At 35.3% G+C, this 12,822-nt stretch overlaps 1 protein-coding gene across 7 annotated transcripts in view; it reads left to right on the plus strand.

Annotated features, from left to right (window-relative positions):
• Positions 1 to 2,162, plus strand: part of LOC140525518 (uncharacterized) — a 98,718-nt gene extending 96,556 nt beyond the window's left edge. For 6 of the 7 annotated variants that reach the window (XM_072641002.1, XM_072641004.1, XM_072641007.1 and 3 more), the window contains exon 6: positions 635 to 2,162. In XM_072641002.1, the coding sequence (XP_072497103.1) occupies positions 635 to 1,848 (1,214 nt within the window). In that variant the 3' untranslated portion in view covers positions 1,849 to 2,162. The remainder of the gene's footprint in view (positions 1 to 634) is intronic. The other variant, XM_072641008.1, reaches the window with a different exon arrangement.
• The last annotated feature ends 10,660 nt before the right edge of the window (positions 2,163 to 12,822 follow it).

Raw genomic sequence — 12,822 nt, forward strand, 5'->3', positions numbered from 1 at the left:
TCTGCAAACTGAGAGTTTATTAACAGTGACCCACTAATGAGATGAATACTTAGTGGGGTGGACTTCTTATTTGTTTCAGTAATGTTCCATTCTTTGTGATCTCATTTGGGATTTTCTTGGCAAAGATACTGGAGCTGTTTGTCATTTCCTTCTCATTTTACAGATGAAAAAACTTGAGGCATTTTAAAGATGAGGCAAACAGGATTAAGTGATAGGCCCAGGGTTACACAGATACTAGGTATCTGAATCCAGACTTCAGTTCAGAAATATGACTCTTCCTGACTCCAGATCTGATCACTTATGCCACCTACCATACCCTATGGCAGTGGGCCTAGCCTACTTCATTCAGTCTGTGCTTTTCCCACCATCTTCATCTGCAACCTTTCTCCTTAGCTGAATTCACTGGATTACTTGAATTCTTACCCTTTTTGCCTTCCCAGACACAATCTGATCATGTTTAGTGAATCTAGTGCCCTTCCTATCTATTCCATTTTTCCCCTCTTACTCCCATCTCTTTAGGTTGCAGGGCTGTATTTAAATTGTTAAAGTCTACTCGTAGGTTTTGTTCTTAGCTTTATTATCTCATTTTACTAGTTTCTTTTTTTATGACTTTTGTATTTTCACTTTCTTTCAGACTGGGATACCAGGTCTGAAAGCAGAGAGTCAGCCTCAGTACAGGAAATTTCTGAAGAGGAATCATCACAAGGGGTGACAGTAGGAAGAGTTACAGAGGATGATGTCTCCAACTTGGAAGAATGTGAGGACTGGTTAGAGAGACAACAGGAAAATGAGAGAAATTTGAGGCAAGTGACAGTTGCCCACAGGAAAAACCTTACTAAGGAGAGAGACTTTGAATGTAATGCATACTGGAAAAGTTTTAATCAGAGGTCAGTTATTGTTAATCCAGAAAAAGTTGCTACAGTAGAGAAATTGGGTAATTTTGAAAGAAAGACCTTCAAACAAAACTCAGACTTAATGAAAAACCAGAAAATCTACAAGGAGAAAAAACCTTGTAAGTGTAATGAATGCGGAGAATCCTTCAGTTATCATTCAGTACTTATTCGACATCAAAGAATTCATACTGGAGAGAAACCATATACATGCAATAATTGTGGGAAAGCTTTCAGTCACAAAGCTAACCTCAAAAAACATTTGAAAACTCATACTAGGGCAAGACTCTATACATGCAATGCATGTGGGAAAACCTTTACTGAGAGCTCAGCTTTTTCTGAACATCAGAAAACACATATTGGAGAGAGACCTTATGAATGTAATGAATGTGGGAAGGCCTTCAGTCGGACTTCACACCTTATTCAGCATAAGATGATTCATACCGGAGAGAAGCCCTATCAATGTAACGAATGTGACAAAGCCTTCATTCACTCCTCCGCTCTTATTAAACATCAGAGAACTCACACTGGAGAGAAACCCTATACATGTAACGAATGTGGGAAAGCATTCAGTCACTGCTCATCCCTTACTAAACATCAGAGGGTTCATACTGGGGAGAAACCCTATGAATGTAATGAATGTGGGAAAACCTTTAGCCAGAGTACACACCTTGTTCAACATCAGAGAATTCATACTGGAGAGAAACCCTATGAATGCAATGAATGTGGGAAAACCTTCAGCAGAAGTTCAAATTTTGCTAAACATCAGAGAATTCATAGTGGAAAGAAGCCTTATGAATGTAATGAATGTGGTAAAGCCTTCATTCATTCATCAGCTCTTATTCAGCATCAGAAAACTCACACTGGAGAGAAACCTTATAGATGTAATGAGTGTGTGAAAACCTTCAAGTGTAGTTCCTCTCTTCTTAGGCATCAGAGACTCCATACAGGGGAGTAAGCCCCAGAAAGTAATAAATGTAGGGAAACCTTAGAATCCTCAGTAGAACATAAGCTCCTTGGGAGCAGGGACTGTTTAGTTTTTGGTCTTGATCCCTACCATCTAACAGTGCCTGGGACATAGCAGGTGCTTAATAAATGCTTGTGGGGTTGAACTTGTTATTTTGTTTAATCTTTTTGCAATCAAGGAAGGAAATCCACAAAAGATTATAAGTTTTTTGAGGCCTAATTTTATATACTTGACTTTATACAGCACATTGTCCAGGCAGTGGGCATTTATCCTTTAATAAATGTTTCTTGATTCATTGATGATAACACCGAAAGCTCCTGCTTTTTCAGGAAATATATATTGAAAGAAACCCTACAAATAAATAGGAAATTAACAGTTCAAGCATCATTTACTTTTCAAAGAATGGTTGTAGTTGGGCTAAGCAACCAAAAACTCTGTCCTTACATTCTTTTCCTTCCCACCTCCAAATCTGAAGAAGCCAGGGAATCTAGGCAGTATTTCTACCGTAGGCTATTGAAGCTATGAGAGTGACCATACTGAGTATACAGGAAAAATATTTTTGGAAACAGAACTAATGTCTTACATTCCATCGCCACCACCATCTCTCTACTAACAAATATCTAAAGTCCTGGAAACATTGTGATGGCACCTGAATCCTAGGTTAAGTTTTCTGGGGGGGGGGGGGGAGGGGGGGGTTGTTTGCTTTCACTTTAAAAAGCTTTATTTTTATTATGATACTTGTGCATTATTCTTAATAACCTGCATTACTGTACTTATCCCTAATTTTGGAGAGAGATGAAGGGATTTGGGGTAGGAAGGTAAATGAATTGAATTTACTGTTTTGGACCTGTGACACATGTGGCTTCTAGAAGCTTGAAATCAAAACCTGTGTCAAAGGAAATCAGCACAAGAAGGCTTTGTACTAGATGGGAATGAAGTGCTACCTATCCTGTATCCTGGTTGCCTCAGTCAAAAGGTCCTGATAAAATAGTGTGGAAGTCACCTCAAATCCTTTTGACTTTAGGTAAAGAACAATTAAATGAGCTGAATGGAAGGTAGGATCAGCATGAGAAGTTGGTCGTTTGCCCTCCAACATTATTTCCTTCCTGTGCCCAAAAATTTGCTTTATTTTTTTAAAAAGTGCTTATCTTTTTGTTTTTCCATCACATTCATACATAAGAACCTAGTTAAAAAGTATTACAGTGAATTATTAACTTTCTTAAGTCTCTACAGCATAGCTGCATTCACTTCCCCTTTACCCTTGTACCAACTTTTGTTTCATCAATTTGCCCCACCCTTCATTCCACTCTATCAATTTTCTTTATTTTCTAATTGTTCCACTTATCTTTTCTTACTTTGTCGAACTAACATCTTTCTTGGGTCTACATCTTCAACTTCTTGATCTTCTTTAATCATCCTTAATTCTTTAATATCTTCATTAATTGTCTTTGATGCTGTAGTTTCAACTCAGAACTAGAATCTGAACAAGTAACTAGGCCTGGAAATTGTTCTCCAAGTTTTCTCAATTTTCTACTTCCTATATTCAACCCTTGACCTACTTTACTAGTCCCTTCAAGTCACCTATGCTATTCTTAAGTTCTCTGTTCTCCTGATCCTTCTCCCACAGATGTTGGAACTAGGACAAGCTGAAGAATATCCAGAGCTGGGTAAAAAGGATGGTGAAAGATCTTGAGTCCATGCTATAAAAATTTAATACTCAGTTGAAGGAACAAGGGAAATTTATCCTGGAAAGTTGAAGACCTAGGAGAACACATGGTAGATGTTACTGAGTGTTTGAAGGGCTTATTAGCCCTTTGAATTAGACTTATTCTGTTTGACCTTAGAGAGCAGAACTAGGAACAACGGGTGGAAATTGGAAAGGCCAATTTAGGCTTGATGTCAGAAAAAAAACCAAACTTCTTAATAAGAGTTATCCAAAAGTGGAATAGGTACCTTGTGAGGGAGTAGACTTCCCTACCTTGGAGGTCTTTGAGCAGAGACTGAATGCTCACTTGTTAGGTATGATATAGTGGAAATTCCTTCTGGGTATGAGTTTAACTTCTAAGGTCCTTTCCAACTTTGATTCTCTGACTACCACTAATAGTAGTGGGTGACTTCCACCTCATAGACAGCAAGGAAGCAACTTGTTGGTTAATAGATGTGTGCTGTCTTACCAGGTCATGTATTCAGAAATTAATAGACTTGACAAACCTAGTGACAACTGCACGTTGGTAATGATTCATGTAGGGACAAATGGTATGACCAAATGGAATCTAGAAATTAATGCTAAATATTTTGGAGGCCTGGGAAAAATACAGAAAACTAGGGTCATGTGTTTTCATTACTATTGATGATTGAAGGTAGGAATTATATGAGTCAAAATGGGATTTGAAGTTCTGGATAACATCTTAAAATATAGACAACATTAGCTACTAGCTAATAAAGCATATCTAGCAAAGGTCAATAAAAGGATGTTTGCCCGTAAGGATTTTTTTTTTTAAATTTTAAATCCAGTCCAGATAGTTTTAAACTAAAAAGGGAAAAAGGAAAAAAAATTTCCACATAGCTTTGCCAAGGCCGGTACTATAAAGAATATTACATTTAATATTAGACCAGCAATAGAAAAGAGGGCCAGTAATTTACAGAAGAAAATAACCAAGAAGATAACGAACGTTGTGTCTGCTATATACAGATAAATAGGGTAAACTAAAGATTCCATTTTGACAAGGCAAGTAACCTCAGAGGCATCACTGAGATTTGGTGAATGGGAATTATGACTGGAATATGCATCTAGAAGATTATATGTAATTTTTTGGTGTTTTATTGATACTTTTTTCTTTATTGTTACCAATATACTGCTGTCCCCATGGAGCCCTACTTTGTAGCAAAGTAAGACAAGCCAATATATCACTGGCATGTTAGACACCCATAGTATACTACTTTTCTATCAAGAGAATGCCACTAATTTTTTTCAGGAGTCCTTTGGAATCAAGAATGGTCATATCAGTCTGATTTCTGGGGTCTTTTACTGTTGTTTTCCTTTATTATGGTCAGTGACCACACAAATTGTGTGTGTGTGTGTGTGTGTATTCTTAATTCTGCCTTTTCTGCACATCAAGTTCATGCAGCTCTTACTACAGTTCTCTAAATCCTTTCTAAGTAATACTTTTTCCATTTAATTTTAGAAACAATTTTTAACACTCATTTAAAAATTTTATTTAGTTCCAAATTCTTTCCATTTCCTCACCTCCCCCTGTCCCAGAGATGGCAAAAAATTTGATATTGGTTATACATGTGAGTCATGCAAAACATTTCCACATTTGTCTTGTAAAAGAAGACACACAAGTCTCCATGAAAATAATAAAGTGAAAAATAGTATGCTTTGATCTGCATTCAAACTCCATCAGTTCTTTCTCTTTAGGTGGATAGCTTTTTTCATCATGAGTCCTTTGGAATTGTCTTTAGATCATTGTATTTTTAAAATTTTTTAAAATTAATTTATTTGTTTTCCGTTTTCAACAATCACTTACATAAGTTTTAAATTTTCTCCCCTTTCTTCCCCCCTCTCCCTCTAGAGGGCATGCAGTCCTACATGCCATGTAGAACATGAGTTCTACACAAGTATTCCTATTAAAACACGTTTTTACATTAGTCAATTGCATAGAAGAATTAAAACGAATGGGAGAAACCATAAGAAAAAAAAGCAAAACATAACAAGAGAAAATAGTCTGTTTTATTCTGCATTCTGATTCCATAGTTCTTTCTCTGGATGTAGATGACATTTTGCCTCAAGAGTCCTTTGGGAATATTTTAGGTCCTTGCGTTGCTGTGAAGGGCTAAGTCTATCAGAAAGAGTCCTTGCACACTGTGACTGTTACTGTGCGTAATGTTCTCCTGGTTCTGCTCATTTCACTCAGAAGTCCACCTGTTTGTGATTTCTTATAGCATAGCAGTATTCCATTACATTCATATACCACAACTTGTTCAGCCATTCCCTAATTGATGGGCATCCTCTTGATTTCCAGTTCTTGGCCACCACAAGAAGAACTACTATAAATATCTTGGATCATTGTATGGCTGAGAATTACTAAATCATTCACAGTTGATCATGGTACACTATTGCTATTAGTGTGTACAATGTTCTGGTTCTGCTCACTACATTTTGTATCAGTTCTTTTAAGTCTTTCCAGGTTTTTCTGAATGTATCCTGTTCATCGTTTCTTATGGCACAATAGTAATCTGTCACAATCATCTGCCACAGCTTGTTAAACTATTCCCTGGTTGATGGATATTCTTTTAATGTGCAGTTTTTTGCCACCACAAAAAGAACTGCTATGAATATTTTTTTACATGTAGGTCCACACACACACACACACACACACACACACACACACACACACACACACACACACACACACACACCTACACCTTTTTAAAATCTTTTCAGGATATAGACCTAGTAGTGAGATCAGTAGATCAAAGAGTATGCACAGCATACATTATAGCAGTTTGAGCATAGTTCCAAATTGTTCTCTAGAATGCTTGGTTTAGTTCACAACTCCATCAACAATGTATTAATATTCCACTTTTCCCACATCTCCAACATTTATCATTTTCATTTTCTGTCATTAACCAATCCAACAAGTGTGAGGTGGTACCTCAAAGTTGTTTTGATTGTCATTTTCCTAGTCAATAGTGATTTAGAGCTTTTCTTTTTATGACTATAAATAGCTTTAATTCATCTGAAAACTACCTGTTCATATCTTTTGACCATTTATCAGTTGGGGAATGACTTCTGTTCTTATAATTTTGACTGTTCTACATATATTTGAGAAATGGGACCTTTATCAGAGAAATTGGCTGTAAAGTTTTTTCCTCAGCTTTCTGCTTTTCTTCTAAGTCTTGATTGCATTGGTTTTGTTTGTGCAAAAACTTTTTTACTTTAACCAAAACTATCCATTTTACATTTTATAATGTTCTCTAACTCTTATTTGGTCATAAATTCTTTATCTATAGATCTGACAGGCAAACTATTCCATGCTCCCCTAATTTATGCATGGTATCACACTTTACGTCTAAATCATGTACCCATTTTGACCTAATCTTGGTACACAGTGTAAAATGTTGGTCTGTATCTAGTTTTTGCCAAATTTTTCTAGTTTTCCCGAGAAGTTTTTCTCAAATAATGAGTTGTTCCCCCAAAATCTTTGGGTTTATCCAACACTGGATTACTAAGATCATTTACTACTGTGTCTTGTGTACCTAATCTATTCCAATGATCTCTTCTATTTCTTGGCCAGTATTAGATCATTTTGATGATTATTGCATTATAATACAGTTTGAGATCTGGTATGATTAGGCCACCTTGCTACACTTTTTTTCCCCATTAATTCCCTTGATACTCTTCATCTTTTGTTCTTCCAGATGAATTTTGTTATTCTTTTTTCTAGCTCTTTAAAATAATTTTTAGTAGTTTGATTAGTATGACACAGAATAATTAATTTAGATATGTCATTTTTATTATATTGGCTCAGCCTACTCATGAGCAATTAATGTTTTTCCTGTTTTAGATCTGACTTTATTTCTGTGAAAGTGCTTTATAATTGTGTTCATATAGTTCCTGGGTTTGTCTTGGCAGGTAGACTCCCAAATATTTTATATTGTCTACCATTATTTAAAGGGAATTTCTCTATCTCTTGCTGCAGGATTTTATTGGTAATATATAGAAATGCTGGTGATTTGTGTGGGTTTATTATATCTTGTGACTCTACTAAAGTTGTTAATTATTTCAACTAATTTTTTAGTTGGTTCTCTAAGTATGCTATCATGTTATCTGCAAAGAGTGATAGCTTTGTTTTCTCATTGACTGTTCTAATTCCCTCAATTTTTTCTTCTCTGGTAAAGCTAGCATTTACGGTACAATATTGAATAATAGTGATAATGGGCATTCTTGCTTCACCCTCAACTTTGTTGGGAAGGTTTTTAGCTTATCCCTACTAGAAATAATGTTTGCTGATGATTTTAGATAGACACTACTTATTATTTTAAGGAAAACTCCATTTAATCCTATGTTTTCTAGTGTTCTTAATAGGAATGTTACATTTTATCAAAATATTTTCTGAATCTAATATCATTTCTGATGACTTTCCTAATATTGAACCAGTCCTGCACCCGTGGTATAAATCCCACCTCGTCATAGCATATTATCTTTGTGATATATTGCTGTAATCTACTACTAGCATTTTATTTAAATTTTTTTGCATCAATAATCCATTAGGGAAATTGGTCTGTACTTTTTTTCATTGTTTTCACTCTTATTGGTTTAGGTATCAGCACTATATCTGTGTCATAAGAAGAATTTGGAAGGTGTCTTTCCTTGCCTATTTTCCCCAATATTTTATATAGTATTGGAATTAATTATTCTTTAAATATTTGATGGAATTCACTTGTGAATCTGTCTGATCCTGGATATTTTTTCTTAGGGAACTCATTGATGACTTGTTCAATTTCTTCTTAAGTATTCTACTTTTTCTTCTGTTATTCTGGGAAATTAATATTTTTGTAAGTATTCATTCATTTCACTTAGATTGTTAGATTTATTGGCATATAAAAAAGCTCCTAATAATTGCTTTAATTTCCTCTTCATTGGTGGCGAATTCACCCTTTTCATTTTTGATACTCGTTATTTGGTTTTCTTTCACTTTTTAAAATCAAATTAACCAGTGTTTTGTCTATTTTATTGTTTTTATTTTCATAAAACCAGTTCCTAATTTTATTTATTAGTTCAGCAGTTTTCTTACTTTCAATTTTATTACTCTCTCCTTTGATTTTCAAGATTTCCACGTTGGTGTTTATCTGGGGATTTTTAATTTGTTCTCTTTCTAGTTTTTTAGTTATATGCCAAATTCGTTGATCTGCTCTTTTTCTATTTATTTATGTAAGCATTTAGAGATATGAAATTTCCCACTAAGTACTACTTTGGCTGCATCCCATTAATTTTGGTATGTTGTCTCATTGTCATTCTCTTTATTTTTTTAAAATTATTTTATTTGTTTTCAGTTTTACAATCACTTCCATATGTCTTCGATTTCTTTCCTCTCCCTCCCCACTCTCTCCGCAAGATGGCATGCAATCTTATGTAGGTTCTACACATACATTCTTATTAGATGCATTTTCACCTTAGTCACATTGCATAGAAGAATTAAAATGAATGGGAGAAACCATAAAACAAAACAAATCATAACACAAGACAAAATGGTCTGCTTCATTCTGTGATCCAGTTCCATAGTTCTTTCTCTGAATGTGGAAGGCATTTTGCCTCAAGAGTTGATTGGGAATTTTTTAAGTCTTTGCATTGCTGTGAAGGGCTAAATCTACCAGAAAAATTCCTCACACACTGTGGCTGTTGCTGTATACAAAGTTCTCCTGGTTCTGCTCCTTTCACTCAGCATCAGTTCATGTAAGTCCTTCCAGACCTCTCTGAAGTCTTCCTGTTCATCATTTCTTACAGCACAATAGTATTCCATTACATTCATATACCACAACTTGTTCAGCCATTCCTATTGTCATTCTCTTTAATGAAATTATTATTTGTTTTTATGATTTATTCTTTGACCCATTCATTCTTTAAGATTAGATTATTTAGTTTCTAATGAATTTTTAATCTCATGGTTCTTTGTTGAATATAATTTTATTGCATTATGGTCTGGAAAGGATGCATTTTTATATGTCTGCTTTTCCACATTTGGTTGTGAGGTGTTTATGCCCTGATACATGATAAATTTTTGTGTGGATGCCATGCACTTCTGAGAAAAAGATATATTCCTTTCTATTCCCAGTCAGTTTTCTCCAGAGGTCTACCATATCTAACGTTGCTAAAATTTTGTTCATTTCCTTAACTTCCTTTACTTTTTTTGGTTATGTTTATCTAATTTTGAAAGGGAGAAGTTAGAGTGCCCCCTCTAGTATGGTTTTACTATTTATTTCCTCTGGTAACTCATTTAACTTTTCCTTTAAGAATTGGGATGCCATACCATTTGATGCATATATGTTTAGTATTGATGTTATTTCATTGTCTATGATACCTTTTAGAAAAATGTCTTGTTCTGCTTGCCTCTTTTAATTAGCTCTCTCTTTGCTTTTGCTTTATCTGAGATAATGATTACTATCCCTGCTTTTTTTACTTCAGTTGAAACATAATAGATTCTCCTCCAGTCCCTCATCTGTAATCTGTGTGTCTCTCTGCTTCAAGAGTTTCTTGTAAGCAACATATTGTAGGATTCTGATTTTTAATCCACTCTGCTGTTTCCATTTTATAGGTGAGTTGATCCCATTTACATTCACAGTTATGATTACTGTTTATTTCCTTCCATCATGCTTTTCCTCCTTGTTTATCCTTCTGTCTTCTTTCACACTGTTCCTCCTCAAAAGTGTCTTGCTTCTGACCACCAACTCCCCTTCTCTGCCCTCACTTCTATCAACCCCTACTTCTCTTATCCCCTTCCCCCTGTTTCTCTATAGAGTAAGACAGATTTCTATACCCAACTGAGTATGTATACTATTCCCAATTTGAGACAATTTCAATGAGAGTAAGGTTCAAGTGTTGCCTGCCACTCCCTCCCCTGTCTTCCTCTCCACTGTAAAAGTTCTTTCACACCTCTTTTATGTTCATTTACCCTGTTCTACCTCTCCCTTCCCCATTCTCCCAGTGCATCCTTTTTTCTTATTCCTTAATTTATTTTTTTGAATATCCTATTATAGTCAACTCACACTCATGCTCTCTTGTCTAGGTCCAATCCTAACTGCCTTAATAAGGAAAAAGTTCTTAGCAGTTACAAGTATCATCTTCCCATGTAGGATATAAACAGTTTAACCTTATTGAATCCCTTATGATTTCTCTTTCCTGTATACCCTTTTATGTTTCTTTTCTTGAGTCTTGTATTTGAAAGTCAAATTTTCTATCCAGGGCTGGTCTTTTCATAAGGAAAGCTTGAAATTCCTCTGTTTAGTTAAATATTGATTCTTTTCCCTGAAGAATTATAATGTGTGCTGGGCAGGTGATTCTTGGTTGTAATCCTAGATCCTTTGCCCTCTGGAATATCATATTCCAAGCTCTTTGATCCTTTAATGTAGAAGCTGCTAAATCTTCTGTTAGGCTGAATGTGACTCCATGATATTTGAGTTGTTTCTTTTTGACTGCTTGTAGTATTTTCTCCTTGATCTTGGAGCTCTGGAATTTGGCTGTAATACTCCTTTGAATTCTCTTTTGGAAATTCCTTCCAAGGGGTGATGTGTGAATTCTTTCCATTTCTATTTTATCCTCTGGTTCTAGGATGTCAGGGCAGTTTTCCTTCAGAATGTCTTGAAAGATGGTGTCTAGGCTCTTTTAATGGATCATGGCTTCAAGTAGTCCAGTAATTCTTAAATTATCTCTCCTCGATCTATTTTGCAGGTTAGTGTTTTTTCCATGAGATATTTCACATTTTCTTCTATTTTTTCATTCTTTTGATTTTGTTTGATTGTTTCTTGATATCTCATCAAATCATTAGCTTCTACTTGCCCAATTCTAATTTTTTTTATAGACAAAGGATTTATTTAACAGTTTCAGCCTAGTATCCCTGACATTTAAAAAAAAAATTATTTGTTTTCAACATTCACTTCCACATAATTTTGAATTTCAGATTTTCTCCCCATCTCTCCCCTGCCCCCACTGTAGGACAGTGTGTATTTTGATTACCCTTTCCTCCAATCTGTTCTTTCTTCTATCACCACCACCCCCCAATCCCCTTCCCTTCTATTTTCCTGTATGGCAAGATAGATTTCTATATCCCATGGCCTATATATCTTATTTCCTGGTTGAATGTAAAAACAATTTTTAGCATTCATTTTTAAAGCTTTGAGTTTCACATTCTCTCCTTTCCCCCCCTCCATCCACCCTATAGGGAAGGCAAGCAATTTGATATGTTATACATGTGTAGTCATACAAAACACTTCTATAAGTCATGTTGTGAAAGACTAACTATACTTTCTCTATCCTGTCCTTCCCTCTATTTATTCTATTTTCTCCTTTAACCTGGCCCTCTACCAAAATGTTTGCTCCCAATTACCCCTTCCCCCAATTTGCTGACCCTTCTGTTATCCCCCTTTTCTTCTCCCCTTCCCCTCCTGCTTTCGTGTAGGGTTAGATAAACTTCCATAGCCAACTGAGTGTGTGTTATTCCCTCCTGAAGGCAAATCCCATGAAAGGAAGACTCACTTATTTCCTCTTACTTTCCTCTTTTTCCCCTCGATTGAAAAAGTTCTTTCTTTCCTCTTTATGGGAGATGATTTACTACATTCTAACTCTCCCTTTCTTTCTCCTAGTACAGTCCTCCCAATAATTAATTTTCTTTTTTAGATATCATCCCTTCATATTCAACTCACCTTGAGCCCTCTCTCTCTCTCTCTCTCTCTCTCTCTCCCTCTTTCTCTCTCTTTGTGTGTGTGTGTGTGTGTGTGTGTGTGTGTATACATATATATCTATAGATATATATGTGTGTGTATGTGTGTGTGTGTATGTGTGTGTGTGTGTATGTGTGTGTGTGTATCATGGCTTTCAGGTAGTCTGATAATTTTTAAATTATCTCTCCTAGATTCATTTTTAAGGTCAGTTGATACTTCACATTGTCTTTTATTTTTTTCATTCTTTTTGTTTTTGTTTTTTTAATAATTTCTTGATTTCTCATAAAGTCATTAGTTTCCATTTCCTTCATTCTAATTTTGAAGGAACTATTTTCTTCAGTGAGCTTTTGGACCTCTTTTTCCATTTGGCCTGTTCTGCTTTTTAAGATATTCTTCTCCTCATTGCCTTTTTGAACCTCTTTTGCCATTTGAGTTAGTCTAATTTTAAAGGTGTTATTTTCTTCAGCATTTTGGTGGAAGGGTTTCCTTTAGCAAGCTGTTGACTCACTTTTCATAAATTTCTTG

This window comes from Notamacropus eugenii, chromosome 2 (genome assembly GCF_028372415.1).
Source record: "Notamacropus eugenii isolate mMacEug1 chromosome 2, mMacEug1.pri_v2, whole genome shotgun sequence".
Lineage (NCBI taxonomy): Eukaryota > Metazoa > Chordata > Mammalia > Diprotodontia > Macropodidae > Notamacropus > Notamacropus eugenii.